The 18339-nt window shown below is 43.1% G+C and overlaps 1 protein-coding gene across 1 annotated transcript; it reads right to left on the bottom strand.

Moving 5' to 3' along the window:
- Positions 1-9750: 9750 nt before the first annotated feature.
- Positions 9751-18123, bottom strand: PDK4 (pyruvate dehydrogenase kinase 4). The gene is made up of 11 exons (XM_075705197.1): positions 17964-18123; positions 16950-17091; positions 15834-15905; positions 15081-15265; positions 14364-14453; positions 13757-13834; positions 13029-13105; positions 12220-12318; positions 11818-11928; positions 11026-11139; positions 9751-9894 (listed from the first exon to the last, which is right to left on the bottom strand). The coding sequence occupies exons 1-11, from the start codon at positions 18121-18123 to the stop codon at positions 9751-9753; spliced, it is 1272 nt and encodes a 423-aa protein (XP_075561312.1).
- Positions 18124-18339: the final 216 nt, after the last annotated feature.

Raw genomic sequence — 18339 nt, forward strand, 5'->3', positions numbered from 1 at the left:
TTGTGGGGCACCTCATGCAGCACCCACGCACCTCTGTGCTTCGGGGGCATACCTGAGCTGCATATGTCCCCTTAACAACCTTGTCCCTTTTCCATCCTCTCAAGAGCTTTGACCAAGGGTTGGTTTTGCCTGGAGAAGACCAAGAAGGAGGACTTCTTTTTCAGCTAACACACACTATCTGCTATTGCCTGGCCATGCTGTGAGTGTGGGAGGGTTTGCTATTAAACGGCACCAAGTCCTGCCCGGCCGCTGGCAGCCGCTCGAGCACAGGGAGAGCTGCCCTTTCTGATGCAGGGCAGGGAGAGGGGCAGAGAGGCAGCCCTGGCTCCTCTTCATTTTCAGGTGACCTGGGTGCACTGGTGAGACTGGGGGTAAGTGGCTCCACGCAGGCAGGAGCAAACTGCAGGCAGCGCCTGGAACAGACTCGAACGTGGGCTTGAACTTTGGTGCTGCTCCTTCCAGCAGCCTTGAAAAGGAGAGCAGAGGCGTGACCAGCCCGGCCGGTTCTCGCTGACCCGACATAAATATGTTTTTAAGCTCCCAGTGCAGCTGGCAGGGAACACACTGTCCCCGTGGGTTCCCTGCCTCTCGCTTGGGAGGCTGCCGGAGCAATGCCAAGAGCCTCTGCTGCTTCCTGTGGCCCTCAGCCCTGACCAGAGAAGGCCATGCTGTATACTTAGCAAGTGTTTGTCCTGGGGAAAAAAAAAAAAAAAGAAAAAAAAAAAAGGATTGAAAGCTGTAAGCAGAACAAAAGAGCCAGCAGCTAGCAACTGAACAGCAGCCACCAGTTTCCTGAAGGGTATTTTTAAGGTTTATAATCGCTCACTCATCATTTACAGCACTGTTTTGTGTCCTTTTATCTAGCCCTAGCTGCCAGTCTGCCCTCTGCTTAAACCAAGCTATTCACATCCAAGTGTCTGGAGCTCCACCGACTATAGGAGGCAAGCTTCGCTTTTTTAGGCTCCCAGCCCCAAACAGCTGGAATAATCTTCCAGCCGTATTGAAGCGGACCCTCACATTGTTCGGGGTTTGGACACTCTTAATCCTTTTTTTAAAAAAGCCTCTGCTGTGTGAAATGAGCACAAGCTGTGGCTGGTCACTGTTGTGTGCTGTTAAAAGAGTCCTGTCCTTCTGTCTCCAAGCATGGGCAAAGCCCCTTTATCCCAGCTGAGCTCTCGGTGGCTGGGGACACAAGGACAAACCACCCGCTTTGCCAAACGGGGACACACACCTCAGAGACAACGGCATCGCTGCACCCAGGCTTCCCTAGCGTGGACCTGGTCTCACCTGGCCTGAACAGAAAGGACTGACCTCCCTCCGGTCTGGGGTGCTTGGGGCTCAAGGTTTTCCAGTGCAAGGGTTGCACTGTGTTGGAGGGATGGTGCTGAAGCAAGAGCTGTCAGCCAGTTTAGTACCATTAAATTGGCCATACGTGCATACACACGTTTCTGTTCAACGTATCCGGAATGTCTACATATATGTCATGTACGCCTTTTCCTCCCCTAGGTTGCTTGATCATAAACTCCTCCAGCACAGCACATGCTATCTTGCAGACCGCATGGCAGGTTAACGCAGTGAGGCTGGCCTCTTGTGTGGTCTTGCACGCTGAAGGAGTTAAAAATTAGTTTGCTTGTTGTCTTCTAGGGACCTTCAGGAGTGTACGTGCCTCCTCTACTGACCAGCAGCTCAAACCATTTTGGCTTTGTCCACAATTCACTGGTGCCAACGGGAAGCTTGTCACAGATTTCAGCTGACGTGGTGTGAGGTTTAAAGATGAATTATGACTACTCTAATATTTATTATTTACATTGGTTAATATGTTGATCCCACATTTTATTACACTTTTTTGTTGCTTGAAAAAGAAAATAAAGGATTAGCATATGTTAGAAGCATGTTACAGAAAAGAACAGCGGATTACATCAGCGGAAGTTCTCAGACAGGCTTATAGACAACCTGTGGATCCATTACCTATATTCTGTATTCCATATGCATACTCTATAAAAATGAGAACAACTGAATAACTGCTTCTGAGTCTATTATTTAAAAAAAACTTTTGTAAGTGAAAGCTTAACATAATGGACACCAATATACTGCTATTCTGCTAGAAATACTTACATTAAAAAACCAACAAAATTTCCAGTGTTAATATACTTTAAAGAAACGGTGAAGAGAATTTGTTTTAGCCTTTCATTGTCAACAGCTTTGCTGGAATCTCCTTTCTGTTCTTACGAAATGAAAAAATCCCCCTCTGAAAGGGTGTGCTGTTGAGGACAGACCTTCTCCCCCAAAACTCTCATTTCCTGTAGCAGTGGGTGTGTTCATTCCTGGGAAGAAATGGGAGGATCTGCAGTTCTTCTCTGCTCTGTTTGACTGCAATAGCGCAGATTTAAAGTCAAGACACATCCTCTCTCTTAACATCAATACTCACAGGTGGAGAATGTAATTCTGCTGCAGAGCAAAGGAGAAGGCAAGGACAACTCTTTGGAGAAGGATGAAAACATCTCTTTCAGTCAGCCCTGAATACTAATCTCCGTAATGTAATTTCCAAGGTCTGCCTACATCAATTGATGGCACTCCAGTGAGTAGTTTTGCCACTTCTCCAGCTGTTCTGACATGGATGTTGTCATTCAAGAGACAGAAGCCTGGGAATATGCAGAAGGTGCTATGATTTTTTTTTTTTTTTTTTCCTCAAGTGAACTGATCATCCAGTGGCCTTGAAAAATCATCAAAAGCTTTTGGAAGTGTGACATGCCTCCGAAGCACTGTTCCCATCCTTCAACTACAGAAGATATGGTCAGAGCGTGCACAGCCTGGCCCCGGCAGCAGGAGTCAGAAGAACAGAGGAACAGGAGGGCAAGGCCACAGAGGCAAAGCTCATGAAGTGATCTGGACCAGCAGAAGGCTTCTGGGCATCTCCCCAAATAACACGAATAATAAAAACTTAAGAGCGTCCCCAGTCAGAGTTTGAAAATGAAGCTTTCTTCATCATGTATTTAGGTAAAATCTGAGGCAAAGTTGATTAGAAACAAGGGAGAGTTGTCCATCGAGTTCAGAGGGTTTTATAACAGGCCCTAACTAAGCACAAACAAGTGCTTCTGTGTCAACACAAACTAAGTTTTATGCCTGAGCAAACAGCTCCCCACGATCTGTGGAGAAACGACACATACCTGTTAATGTCCTAAGTGGTATAAACCATCTGATCCACCCCTGCACGAAGGTTGAATTCCTCCAGTAATACCCTTTGTAAGCAGGGGAGTGACTCTGGGTCACCAATACCCTCTGCAATGCATGTTATTCATCGTGCTGCATGCCACAGCGATTGGAGGAAAGGACAAGTATCCCTGCCAGCTATTCCACCTTCTTTCCCAGTTACTTTGTTAAAAATCAACCAGGAGCGTTGTGGACAGTAAAGCTGCTAGAAAAGAGAAAGCCACAAGCATAAACACTCAGAAAAGAGCTTTCGATGTATCTGATTTCTCGATATGCCTCATGGTATTTAACAATCAGCATCAGTTACAGCTAGCTCCTAATTTTCTGTAAAAGGCCTGCCCAGTTAGCAAGTTAAGTGGTATTTGGGTGTCCCAGGAGGAGTAAGGGTGGCTCAGACAGAGCTCTCAGGTGCTTGTGCTGCTGCCCCGTAGGGTGCAGAGCCCTGAGTGACGAGCCGCACGCTGTCTCCTGCGGTCGCGTGGCACTGTGGCCACCCCCAAACCCAGACAGACCCGCAATGCTGGGAAATGCCGCCAGTGGTGACGAAGCTGTGCAGAGGCAGCTCCAGGCTGACGCAGCTTGTGCCGGCAGCCAGTGGGGTTCCTCTGCAATGAGCCCACTGGCATTTGCTGCAGGATAAATATTGTCTGGGATTTTCCATTATCTATCCACCCTGGCCAGCAATGACGCAGCAGTGACGTTGTTTTGAGCTCTGTATTTCCAGCCTCCCGCAAACACCCAGAATTAGAAGGGGGACTTGCGTCATTTACCTAAACATAAACGTTCACTGATAATTGAGAAAGCCAAGAGCGTCCATACAAGGTATTTGCATGGGACTGGCAGACGTGACAAAGGACCTGTGGAGGATCTCTGTTCTGGAGTGACAGGTGAGGGACAGGCAGAATACTCCAGGGTTCCTCATATAGCATCAGGGGTCTATTTTTAGGCAGCTGAATTAGCTGGGAGTCAGCTGAAACCATCTAAATGCAGGTAGCTACATCTGCCCCAGGTGTCTAGGGTCCCATTGCAGTTAGTTGAACTCTGCCATTGAAGACAGGAGAGCTATTCAGCTGGCCAGATGTGGACATCTGCTTCAGGAGGAGCTGATAGCTTTCTGGCCTCCTCTGGATATATCGACTCTGGTCACTAGAGAGGGAGCTCAGATATCCGGCTCACACATTGGCACATACCTGCAGACACCTACATAGTGTCATGATAAGGTGTTGTACTTGGTGTGCTGAATCCCACACCAAGGCTCTTGGTTTTCAGGCCCAGTTCCCTACGGCGACATAGTACAGAACGCCCAACCTATAAACAATGATGGAAACAATTATATTTTTTTACTTGCTTTTCTTACTTGCGGACAGGGCATATCTGGATGTACCATATTAACGTAACTTGAAGCGTGGCCGTCCTAAAATAGAAACTATCATCTTTCTAGGAGGATGCTCTGCAGCCCCGAACGGTGGGAATGGTGGTCACTCCTCTCGCTGTGTTTCCCGGCATCTCAGGTCTGTCTGGGTTTTCAGGACATGACTCCAGGAAGGTGGTGCGAGCCTCATTCCTCGAGGCTCTCCCCCTCACACAGCAGGAAATCAGGTAGATCCTTTCTTTTCTTGCCTCTTCCCGCTGGGAACCGCAAAGCAAGGGGGTCACACAGGAAAATCTGCGCTAATTCTATGTGGGCCATTTTCTTGCACTGTTTTGGTTTTCTTTCATAACAGCAGCAGGAATATAGAAGAGAGCTGGTGAAGAGCAGCTCCTGATAGCCTAGACATATTTTTCTACTTATATAAAAGATTACCCTATTAAGAGGCCTCAGAATATTCTGAAGACACAGGATTGTGTTCTAGCCTCTTGCTGTGCCATTCAGCATCCTAGATGGCAGGGAAGCGTTCAGACCGCCCGCAGGGATTTTCTTGCCTTTCCTCCCTGTGAAGTGAGTGAAGAGACATAGGGCCAGCTGAGAACTGCCCACCGGGGCGTCCTGCTTTCTCTTTGCTGACTGCAAGGAGGAGCAGGACCGGGACAGGTACTGAGTCAGTCATTCTGTCTTGAATGTGCGTGCCAGCACAGATGTGCAAAGCCACCTTAGGGACTGTCATACAGGACTGAGATACAGGCACTTAAAATTGTGTTGCCAGCTTTTAGGGAACACAAACCCAAAGATGTTAACCCAGAAGCCCATTCCTCTTCACCATTCCCCTCCCTCCCCAAATTAGCTGAGCTGAGGGATCATAAACTGCCAAGTTCTACCTTCCATTGGCCAAAACTGCTCAAGAATTTAAGGACAGACAGTTCTCAGGGGTTATAACCTGATCCTCTCAAGTCATCATTACTATTCTAAGGGGGAAAAAAAACCCAATCTATTTTTCCAGTCCAGTAGTGTTTCTTATCAAAGGTAGCAAAGCTTGTTTTGTAATAATGCTATGGGAAGGACATTATTGCACACTAAGGGCAAAGTCTGGTGGATGTGAAAGCTTGGTTAAGCAACAGGGAAAAGATGATAATGAACAACCACTTAACAAGGCTCCAGGGAGATTAATCTGGATGTGTGCCCAAGGCACCAGTAACAAAATCAGTGTACGCGTTTTAGCTAATGATCTGGAAGAGAAAACATAGGGTGCTTTGGAGTGGTTTCTGTTGACATCAGGAACCTGGCTTTGTAAGGTCCTGATCGGGGGGCAAATGGGGGAAGTGCAACATCTGCTTATCTCCTGTGAAACCAGAACGCCTTTTAGCTGTGAGTAAACTTGCTGATGTCAGTGAACCCCTGACATGCTAGAAGTGAGCCAGCCCTGTACCTCCGGTGCTTTGCTGAATCAGGAGCCGGGTGCACGGCCTCTATCACTCTCTGGGTTTATGCAGGGGAAGGAAAAAAAAAACATTTCAACTTCTGGCACCTTCTGGACTGCAGGAGCTCGGCTGAAACTGATGGCCTGCGAGCAGCGTGCTGCGGGGAGACCACATTGACTGCGGGGGCCACGTGCTCTACACGGGGCCGCACAGCAAGCCGGGTACATCCCTGCCACATCCATGGCATGCCCAGCTCCCACATGCCGTGTGCGTGTCTCCCGAGCCTGCTGTGGGTGAGGTATATAATGCACGCACATGTATTTCTGCTTGGAAAAACATGAGGGGAAACGTGCTCGTCCTGTCTTTAGGGACTGCAAGACAGTAGAGGTGGATGGGGAAAAGAAAACACAATGGGCGTTTTTGTTGTTGGTTTTGGGTCTTTTTTTGTTTTCTGTAGTAGCTTATTGATGTCCCTGGTGTACTTTTAGTTGTGGGTTGTTTCTCCCAACACACCTGACATACTGATGTATGTCAGAGTGGTACATTTCTGTAATTGCAAAACGCTTAAGGTTGACACCGTCTGATCTGCTTTGCTGGCATTACAGGTGAAAAACCATTGTTAAGAAGGGGAAACTCAGCGCACAGGGCTGTCGCTTGGAGATTTACTGCCAGACACACGGGGTCTGGCTCTTTTTCACCTCTTGTCTTTCAGGTAAAGTACCTACACAAGTTTTTACAGTTACTCTATCTTCTTGAAATTAAGGGAGATGGAGGACATTCCCAGGTAAACACACATCTGCTAAAGCACCAGTTGCACAGGATTGTTTTATCGTGGCACAGCCTGTTCCATCTGTATCTGCTGTTCTCTTACAAATCAGCTATTAAAAGCCAGTTGTCCCATTGCTTCAGAGCTGGAAGAGAGGCTTTTGCTTAGCCTGTGGAGAAAGTTATTTGTTATAGACTTGATGATGGATGTCTTTTTTTATATAAAATGGATGGTGAATTTTCACATTCTTTACGGCTGAACAAAAAATAGATATTTTAGAGGGTAGAATATGCACTGATGAAGGATTCTCAGTTCTCAGCTCTGAAGGTGAATGCTACCCTAATTAGAAAGAATAAGGTGATGTGTGAAGCGATGCACTGATTTTAGGCACTATGCAAACTCTCAGCAGATGCAACATTAAGCATAAGCAGACCATTGTTTCAGTGTTTCTCTCCCCTGCTACATCTATTTTACACAGTATGAAAGCTGCTTTGCTCAACTCCATAAAACTTAAAATAAAGGCCCTTGCTTGCACTAGACTTCTTAGAAGAAAATAAAGATACTAGACAACCATGTAGAAGATTTTATTACAAAATTATTTCAACATCTACATCCAAGTAAAAGGCTTAAAACTACAGCTCTACTTTCAGGAATAAAAATTCAGTAAATGCTGAAAGAGGTACTATATTATCTAGGTAGATAGCCCTTAAGTAATTTTTAATACTAGAGATTCCATGTGGGTTCCTTAAGTGCTATACACACCTCTGTCTGCATCGTGAATGCTTTCTGCAAGCAATGTTACAGACGTGTTTGCAGCACCTGTGTGCTTCAGCTGCTTGGAGACAGAAGTTACAGCTCCTACCTGGAGTAGCTGCAGCTATGTTACAGGTATACAGTAGACCCCGAGATCATAACTCATGTTCAAGCATTACCAGGTGCAGACAGAGAGGTATGATTTGTGTTGACTTGACAACAATGACTACCTAGGTATGTTTTTGTGACATTGTATTCAATACAAAAAAAAAAAATCAACAAATATTCAAGTATATTATGGCAGTGAAGGCAGCTTTTTCACACCTGTATATTTGAGACAAAGATATTTCATTTTTATTATCCATTTCATTCATTAAACTGAGCTCAGATACATGACCTGGTGACCTTTGGTGACCGCAGCTTATTCACTGGTATAAAAACATCCTTGATGCAGTACTGAAGTCATTATGCTCAGTAGTTATCACCAATACTTCCACATTTATTTTTTTAAAAGAAATGAAGCATATTGGAATACTAGTTTATTTTTTATTGAGAACTCTGTCCCAACAGAACTTCTAGAACACAAAGGTGTTCATTCCTATTAAAAAAAATACTTCATATTCACAGTATAGAGTGGCTTTCTGTCCAACAAACACAAATCTGTTTTAGAAAACTGTCATACGACTGAGCAGAATGCTTTAAATACCATACTTGCAACTTCTTGCAAAGGTTCCTATACACTTAAGATAATATGCTAATTAGTAAAAAAAATTCAAGTCCTATTATATGGCCCTGGTGAACTTTGACTGGCCAGTATGGCAATGTCCAATACTTTAACTTCTATTCTGTCATTAAATTTACCTTGCTTACAAGGGGGAAAATGCACAAAGAAGATGGGAAAGGAAGAAGCTTATTGAGAGTGGAGTATTTTCCCCAACAGCTCTCTCCCACTAGCACTGCTCCTGTGACAATTCCCCATTATTTTACTGTTAATAAAAGTTATTCTGTAGTTTTCAGTGCTGTTCATATTTTGAAACCTCTTATTTCCTAAGCCCTTTCCATTGTAATGAACAGTTCTTAGAATAAAATTTAGTTCTAACACCACCCTTCCTGAAAACCTTTCAAACAGACCTTCAGTGCTCATCACAGCTTTCAAGGTGTAGAATCCCTATGTACCTCTGTGAGCTAGTGTGGTCCAATACAAATTTGACAAAGATGATAGGCAGATTTTGGTTTAGTGTACTGAGCCACTAGCCTTTTAGCAGCATGACAAAAAGGAACCACAAGACCATGCTTTAAACATGCTATTGTTTCCCACATAATGCTTACATAGTACCTGTCACCAAAACCTTTCTGTTCAACTTGCATGTATGACAGAGTTCTTTGGAAAATCCTAACCTACGTACTTGGCATATGCTTTCTGGAGTGCAGGGGTGTAGGCCAGATGTAGCCTAACCATACAGTGGCTATAACCAAGTAGCTTTCTAAAATATCCCAATTTCCTTCTTAGTTACCTTATGCATAGGAGCCTTACTTGGCTAATTTTTCTATGAACAGCTTAACATAAAAAAAAAATCTAGCAATGCAACTCACAGAGCAAGGCATCACATAAGAATTATTACTGGAATACAGTTTTTTTAAAAAACAGGACTTCCTTATATATGGAAAACACTTTCGCCCTGCATCCCAAGGCTCCCTCCCTCCCTCCCAGTCAGGCTGTATTTGAATGCCGTTTTAATCTTGCTACAAGACTGCCACGTTAAGTGTATCTTTTCCAAATATTATAAATACAGCTTTAAAGTACAGGTGTCATCTATCTACCTGAGAAGTTCTATAATAAGATGAAGTGCTGATAACTATTCTAGAAGAAAAATATATACCAGCATAACTGACATTTATCAGTATTCAGAATTCAAGCATTAAACAGGACTCAAAAATTGCACACCTCTATCACATCAAGTCTTTGATCATAAGAAAAAAGCCCAGTCTGATTTTCCTCTATACACATCTCTTCTTTAAAGAGATATATGCTCCTATTTTCCTCATCCTGAAGTCCACAGCAAGATTCCACATTCAGTGCATACAGCCCAGGCTGTAACATCCTTATCTTCTGCCAGTCCCGAAACTGAAGAATTTGCTTGTTTGGAGGCAGATGAATCCTTCCAAACGCTAGTCTTTTGAGAAGCCAGCTTGATCCCCTTGGGTGCCTGGATACCAGCTTCTCTTCAGAGAGCTGCACTCTGCTTTGATACATTCTTTGGGCCTTTACTTGGGACACACCAGTCATCCGCCTCTGAGGTAGCCTGGTAATGCTTGGAAGCCGATTTGTTAAAAACCGGGAGTTTTTCTACTGATTCTGTTGATAGGGCCTTAAAGAAAAGAAAAAAACAAAACCAAAATCAACACAAGTTACTTGGTTTCTACCTCTCCATAATGCCACTTGGCAAAAATTCATGCAGTATGTTTCAAGTGTTAAGCCAGTGACACTACAAAACAAAGGTTTGTTTTGAGTTTGGGTTTTTTTGTGTGTTTGGTGTTTGTTTTTTTAACACAAATGTTTCTACTAGATGCAGTCATTTATATGCTTCAGTATTTATGTTTGCTTTGGAGAATTTGGCAAGACAAATACAGTAACATCAAATCATATTTATGCATTTTTGTAAGCCTTAAGAGTTACTCTGTAACCTGTTTTCAAAACAGTCCTGGAAGCCATAGAAAAGAACTTTCATTTACAAAATTCCAGAGACACTTTAAAATATGTTCCTTTCCTACTCCTGTATTTTGCAGCTAAAAAAAAAAAATAATCTTCTGTTAGGAAACTGTTAAATAGAAATGCAACATGTATATAGCTGAACCATCTATTCCTTTTGTACTGCTTCTCTGGTTGTGCTTCAGTGCGCTTGGAACTATGGTTTTGGTTTACGAGAAGAAATTCAAGGGAAGTTTTTCCCCATGAGGAAGCACAAAAAGTAGAAAGGAGTATGTAGTCCTTTTTTCCGGATTACTTATAAAAACAGTAGTGCATTTTACTTGCCAGGTATTCAAGATTCCTGATATCTGAATGCCATATATGGGCTATATGGCAGATGCTGAAAAGGACCAGGTACTAGACTCTTATTTTATACAGACTTTCTGGCTGGCAGAGTCAAGAAACAACAGTAAAGAAAACAGATCTGTTGCTCACACCTTTCTGTTTCTGTTATTCTACTTTCTCCTAGTACTTTGTACTCCATGAAGTAGTAGAAAATAAATCTTAATACAATCTAAAATATATTGGGGCTCTCACTAGCAGCTATTCAAGTAGACTAGTTAAAGCCAAGCGACCTTTTTAGTTCTAGATGCCAGTTACAAATCTTACTGGCATTTCTTAATAAAAATGAGAGCTTTTCTACTCATGAGCAGAGAATTTGTTTACCATGAAATGATACCGAGTAGTTACCTCACTGCATTCATGGTAGTTATCAACACTATCTTTTATTTAACGAAATCAAAATACATACCTTCAAGTAGATAATAGCATCTGTTCCATAACCACATATGGAGTAGAGATTTAGATCTCCTTGAAAGTATTTAGCATACAGACGAGAAATTGGCAAGCCATACCCAAAGCCAGCCTGAAAATAAAGCACGAGACAAAATTAATTATTTTTTACTAGCTCTTATGATATAAGATTAAATAGCTAGAAGGTGTTCAGAGATTTTAAACTTAGAAAGTCCCTCACACTTACTGATCTCTTACAAAACAGAAGTCTCTAATCAGTTTCATACAGAATATTGAAACTGACCATTAAAAAACCAAAACCACAAGAAAAAACCCCAAATCTCCATGGAAGAGGAAGGGTTTATATACATGTCTTATTTTACACATTACACTTCTGTATTTTCCCTGCCTTGTTTTTGCTAGTACAGCTTGATTAGTATAAGGAGTTTGCTACTGGTAGATAAACAACAGTAGTCTAAGCCTATTCCAGTTGTGCTTGCCTCCATAAAGACAGCATAATTTGTAGTAAGTTTGAGGACTTACTGTCATTGGAGTATAAGAAAAAAAACCAGGGTTAGATTCAGGTTGGAATGTTCTTCTTCATTTATACCTTTGAAGGGATATTTTTGTCCACTAAGTTAGATACTAAAAATCTGTTTCAAAAAGTGTTAATTTGTATTTATGAAGGTCAATCTTTGCATACCCCACAAAGCAGCAGAGTGGACATAGCATTTCATAATTTATTAACCTACCAATCTGTCCAACACTTATAGCAACCTTATTAGTAACACAAGTATTGAAAATATCTTACAAGAGGGGTATTTCGACTGTCATCCATCCTTGGCCTTGGTGCTGTAGAATACATGTAGCTGAACAGCTTCTCAATTTTCCTTACTGGAACACCACCACCTCTGTCTGAGATCTGATTTAAGAGAGAATAAAAAGTTAGCTACAATCATGTACTAAGAATGGTATTTAAAATGTTGTTATTTGAACAATCGCTTCCAACAGTAATACATACAAACATTTGTTTTGCAGCATATTATTTTTCAGTTAAATAATTGTGCTAAATGGAGACTATCAACAAAAGGCTCATGCATAGTATCTTGGATCTGTTGTCAGAGGCTGCAAGTTCTTCTAATAGAATTTGCTGCAGCATATGCAAATCATAAAGATTAAATTAAGCCCATACTGTAGTAGGCCAACAAAATACCTTAATTGCCAGGTCTTCTTGTCCAAGAACAACTGTCACTTCAATTGGAGAAAGGGAAGGACTGTTTTCTTGGAATTCAACGGTTGCCCTCATTGAATTCTATGGAAATGAAGGTTACCATTATCAGGAAGTGTTGGGTCTATACACTTAAAATCATACCCCTGTTATGAGGCCGAGCACAGTTACCCTCTATTCCTATCAGTGCCTAGCTTCCAAGAAACACACTTAGCAGTTTAGTGTAACAGGAGCAGAGGAGGTCTCGCACCTAAAAGTGACTAAGTACAGCCAAGACTCTTCCATGCTTGAAAGATTAGACCATTCTTGCCCAACATATAACTCGGCCAATGTAAATTAAATAACCCAACTCCCTTAAGAGTTACCAGGTTTCTGGAGAAGAGCAGAGTTCAGCAGTTGCTAAAGACTGCCAGAATTCTGCACCCCATGTTGGCAACACATTAGTTCAGCCCCATTCACTACTTCAACAGTTATCACCCACTCCACAGAAAAGGCACCAGGGCAAACCTGCATTACAGATGTAATCCCTAAAAGCAGAAAGCTAGCAGTGGTCACAACCCCATGCCCCACTTTTACTCTCTCTCCCCTACCCCATCCCATTTACCACCACACAGAAGAGTCCAAACGCTCTTCTACAAACTGCAATCATTCCTTTCCCAACGGCCAAATAAGAACATTTTAGAAATCTCACTGTCCTATGCAAAGCTTTACTTCATTCAGATCTAGCTAGATATTTTAAATATTGACACTCCAGCTCACACTACTAAGGGAAGAAACAGCTCATACTGACATACCTTAATGAGCTCAAAAAGCATGTGAAAAAGATGAGATGGAACATATACAATGTTAATTGGCTCTCCTGGAAATTTTCCTAGAGAAAGGGAAAGAGACAAGCAAAATTTAAAAGGCTGATGGAATTTTTCTCTATTGTATCCAAATTTTACAATAAGCAAGTTGTATGCCAGAACAAACAAGAAAATAAATCAAGTCTCAGGTTGGATTTTTTCCCCCCAAATGAGCAAACAACTTTATGTACTCACAACAGTGTTTAGATTGTAATTACCACTGCTTAATAACAGTTTATTTTCAAATAAACAAAAAATCAAGTATTAATTCCATTTTATAAGTAAAGGATTTTAGAGGTTAAGCATATTGCCTGAGCTCAGACACAGGCAGGCAGCTTGGACCAGAACCAGTGTTTCTCAGTCAGCCCCACTTCCTCACCCCAGATACAGAGCTCCTCTCTAGCAACCTATCATGTTAGTTTAAGTACATGTTAGTCTTATGTCTCTCAAATTCATAACTACTACCTCACGAAATCTAGTGCTTAAGGTACAATGACATTTGAGTTCTAGTGCAGGAGATTAAATGAGGTGCTTGTAACAGAAAATGAAGAGGAACTAGCCCAAGACAGATCAACAGGTGTGTACTATTATGGCTATAGAAATGGGAACCTTTTAATTCCATAAAAGCAGCAGTTTGGGTACCAATTGGAAGTTAGACATAAAAGCTCTCGTCTTACCATTCACTTGAGTAAGTTTCAGTTCTGGAGATGTTAAGTAATACTGGTCACACAACATCTTGGAACTTTCAAAAGCATCTGAAATATTTATTTAAATAAAATATATGAAATGTAATGTCAAACAGTGTAGAAATTCATTCCAATGCATGGAAAAATAACACTTTTTAACTGCATTAGCTGCTAAGATGTTACAGACTCTAAGCCCATGTTTCAAAGGAATGATAACATTGCATCCACTGTGTGCATTAGGAACTGAGAATAAATAGGCAATTATAGCAGCGTGGGTGAATCTTCAGTACAATTTAATAATTCTGTATAAGCACATGCATCTGTCATCTACCGGTAGGTAAGACTGATCTCAACACCACAGACAAATTTAATTCTGACCTTCTCTGTCACTCGCTAGGCCTCATTCCAATACATTTTTTACTGCTACTTTGTATTTTAAATTCTGTCCTATAAAGCTCATGTTTTGACAGACTGCTTTCAGCTATGCAGTAAAAACTAGTCAGCATCCTATACAACACATGCTGGTTACCCAAATTGCTTGCAATCAGTTATAAGTACTGATCATGAAGAGAAATTTTAAGGATCTGAGAATACATACCATTCACTACTTCAGCAACGTCACAGCAAGGATCAATACTTCCAATGTGCCTTGGGTGCCCTGAGCTGGATTTATCATCAAAAAGAAGGGCTGTTTGAAATGAAAACAATACTATATTTAATCCCAAATACTGTATTATAAAAGAGCCTTAAATTTAGACTAATACTGCATGATCATAGCATATAATCACATAAAATACTGAGTGCTGTTTATGCCTTTTGCAAGTTAAAAAATGCTATCTACTGCCAGCAAACTATGCTGGCTTTTCTGTAGTTCAACCTCTAAAGGATTTTCAGATGTAATCCATGAGATCATGGTGAAGCACTGGAACAGGTTGCCCAGAGAGGTGGTAGATGCCCCATCCCTAGAAACATTCAAGGTCAGGTTGGACAGGGCTCTGAGCAACCTGATCTAGTTAAAGCTGTCCTTGCTCACTGCAGCGGGGTTGGGCTAGATGATCTCTAAAGGTCCCTTCCAACCCAAAGCATTCTAGGATTCTATGATCCCTACATATTCCACACAAGACTTATTACAATTAGTCTGTAGTCTAGAAAACAAGTTTTCCCTTTACTTCCGCTAAATCATACATTCAGTTTCTAACTTTCCAGTGTCACACAAAATCATCGGAGGCAGATCTCCAACAGTTTTAAGAAATGTTTACGTTAACATGTTTCTCATTAGGTTCAGGTTTTTCCTCAGGTAAAAATTCCTACTTACTGTGTTGGTTCATTAGCATCCGGGTGGAAATACGGCTCATGTAAAAACGATCCAAAAAATACTGAATGTTTTGATTGGTGACAGGATCTACTTTGAAAGTGTCTTTGTATTCAATTACTCCTTGTGCCATTGTGGGAACCACATCATGATGTCTGTTTCGGACTCTAATTAATGTATCTATAAACCTAGGTGAAAAAGAGATCTTTTTAGAACATTATTTTAAGACTACATGGAGACAAGCTTTGTACAATGTCATTATCTAATCCAGCAGCAGCACAGAGAAGTGCATAACAACCTTAATATTAAAATACAGTCTATTTTTTTATTCTTTTAAGAGTAATTCCTCACGGACCTAAACCAGAAGAGTTTGATATTTTTAATACAAAAGGTGCAGTCATTAGCCATGTCAAATTCACTGCCTGTTTACTCATTCATAATAGTGTGAGCAGAGAAGAATGTGAGGAAGGGAAAAGATCCCTAGCTGACATCTTGGAAAGATGCACGGATGTGACATTACAGATAATTTTTGTTGATATTTCTCAGGCAGTGTGCCCTTGAAACCGAGCTGCAGTGCGTCATATTTATTTGCAATATTGCTAAATGCGATCAGAGATTTAAACCAGCTTGCTCTATGCACAGCACTTCATGCTAGATTATCAAATTCAGCTCACGACAGCTGTCACTCTAAACCAACTACATGGTGAAAAGTGGAATGTGAGATCAAAAGTTCAAAGAAACAAATGAAAAGCTTACTCAGATAAGACTTTTTGGTCATTGGGGCTTTTCTGATGGAACTCAATCAGCTCCATTAGGCTTTGGATGTACCTATTGAAAAAGAACACAAAAAATATATGCTAGTCATTTCATTTTTATTAGTCTAGGAACAGGAAAAATAATTTGTCTTGTTCAAATCATTACTCTTAACAAGTCAGCTAGAAGTTTGAAGTATCTTTGAAGTATCAAAGTTCCATCCAAGTATGGAATCACAGATGGACACTTCTTGACTGCCTGGAACCTAGAAGTTTTAAAAGTCTTTTCTTGTGCCTGCCACCCAGAAAGGAATCTAAACCCCCACTTTAGGTATGCAGGATCCCCTTACAATTCTTGAGAAGTGTTTCAAAAGAAGATCCAAATGACACTACTAATCAGGAAGCCATCTAAGCAAAATTTTTCCAAATCTGATCAGCTTTGGCACAAGCTAAGTACTTGAGCCTCTTGTGCTAACATCTGACAGCCTTGACGCATATCACAAAGGTGCAACTGTTCGCTAGATTAAGAACAGCTTCTGGATCTCCCTCTAATACTTTTGCCCTTTATGTCAGCCACCCTTGCAAATGCTGCAACTGTGCCAGTAAAACAAGGATAAAATCAGATTCAGCCATGGTGTCAACCGCAGAGATTATGTTAACTGAATTCCTAACACTTGCTGCACAGGCCAAGGCAATATGCTATGGAACGCAAGCTGTGCTAGTAACACCATCAATGAGAGACCCAAACAAGTATATAGCCCGCTTTCCCATTTTTGTGTAGCTCTGAGGGTCTGTAATCCTACGTGAAAACAGAACATGTTTTCTTCTCTCCCTTCTTGAAGGGTAAGAAGGGAGATTTGCTCTACCAGCTATCTGAAACTGCTAGTTTAAGAAAAAAAAAATACTATTTAATAATAGCAATATAACCATGTTGTTTTTCAATTTAATTTTAGTGTGCTAGAAATGGACAGTGTATAACAGCTTGCAGTTCAGCTTTGATGAAGGACCTGCATTTCTAATGTATTTTGTTATTGCCTTCTACTATTCAAAAAACTCTATGACAACCAAGTTGTCAAAGCTATGCTATTTTACAGGCTGATTTCAAGTAGTTCTTACTTACCAGCTTTTTACTAATTGTACTGATGGAGTGCTTAGTAATTTATCAGGAAGAAGATCAATTTCTTTCAGTATGTTTGCAAACCTCACAGGAAGTTCTTGTCGCAAAAATGCAAAAGAAGTTCTCTCACACCCATTAGTCGAGCCTATGAATAAATCCAGAAGAAAAATCTCGTTTAAGAAGTTTCAAGATACAAGTACAAACTGCTGTCTTGCCACAGACTTCTGTACTATATTCCTTTGCAATCATCACGCTACTACTGGCCAGTTCTCCTAAGTGTACGCATATGTTTGTGCTGAATGTTGTTTACACGACAGCAAGATGCAGCATGTTCCCGGGAGGAATACTTGGGGCGCCTCCCGTTTAGACACGGGACTTCTTTGTAATCCTCTAGAAGCAGCACTCCAGCCTTCGTACACACGGGCTTCTTCGGGGTGACGGCTGACCGTGTCATCTGAGCAGAGACTTCACCGCTGCCAAAGCGGTAATGGGATCTGGGTATTGTTTACTCCATCAGGACAAGACTAATGACTGCCTGCTCCCCGATAAGGCGTACCGCAGAACACGCACACACCCGCTAGCTGGCTGAACTCTTGGCCCCTCCCTCCCATCCCATTAACACCACCAACACAGAGCTGTGGCGCATCTTCAGCTTCGGTCCAGGCAGTCACAGGTCACCCCCGCCCGGCAACCGGCCGGCGGGTGTCTGAGGCCGGGGCTGGTCGCCCAAGGCGACCGCCCCACCGCCGCCACCCCCGGGGCCGGCAGGTTCCCCGAGCGGGGCTCGGCCCCGCCGCCTGAGGGGGCCGCCCCCCAGCTCCGCCTCGGCGCTGGGGAGCCAGGCGGGGGTCGCCGCCTCCCCCGGCCCGAGCAGCGCCGCGCCCACCCTCCCCCCCCCCCCCGCCGCAGCCCCCGGGCTCGCCCCTCAGCGGGCAAACAAGCCTCCGAGCGACAGCCTTGCAGCCGTCCGCCGGACCGGACCGCCCCCGACCCTCCCCTGCTCGCCGCGCCTCTCACCGAAGTCCAGCAACTGCTTGATGGAGAGCGGGGAGGGAGAGAAGCGGGAGAACTGCTCCACTTCCCGCGGCAACCGCCCGCGGCTGCTGCTGCTGCCGCCGCCGCCGCTGGCCCCTGCCAGGGGGGCGGCGGTGCGCAGGGCGATCCGGGCGGCCTTCATCGCTCCCGGGGGGGGGGCGGGTGTCCGGTAAGTGTCCGGTGGGCAGGTGCCCGCCAGCCTCGCGCTGTCCCCTCGCTGTGGTGGCTGGCTTCACGTGCCGCCCCTATTTACAGCCCCTCGGGGGGCGGGGCTCCGTCAGGCCACGCCCCGCCGCCCCTAACGGAATCTTCCCCGCGCGGGGCGGCCCGTGACAGCCCTTCGCGGGGCTCCCCCGTC

The sequence above is a fragment of the Pelecanus crispus genome, chromosome 2 (genome assembly GCF_030463565.1).
Source record: "Pelecanus crispus isolate bPelCri1 chromosome 2, bPelCri1.pri, whole genome shotgun sequence".
Classification (NCBI taxonomy): Eukaryota; Metazoa; Chordata; class Aves; order Pelecaniformes; family Pelecanidae; genus Pelecanus; species Pelecanus crispus.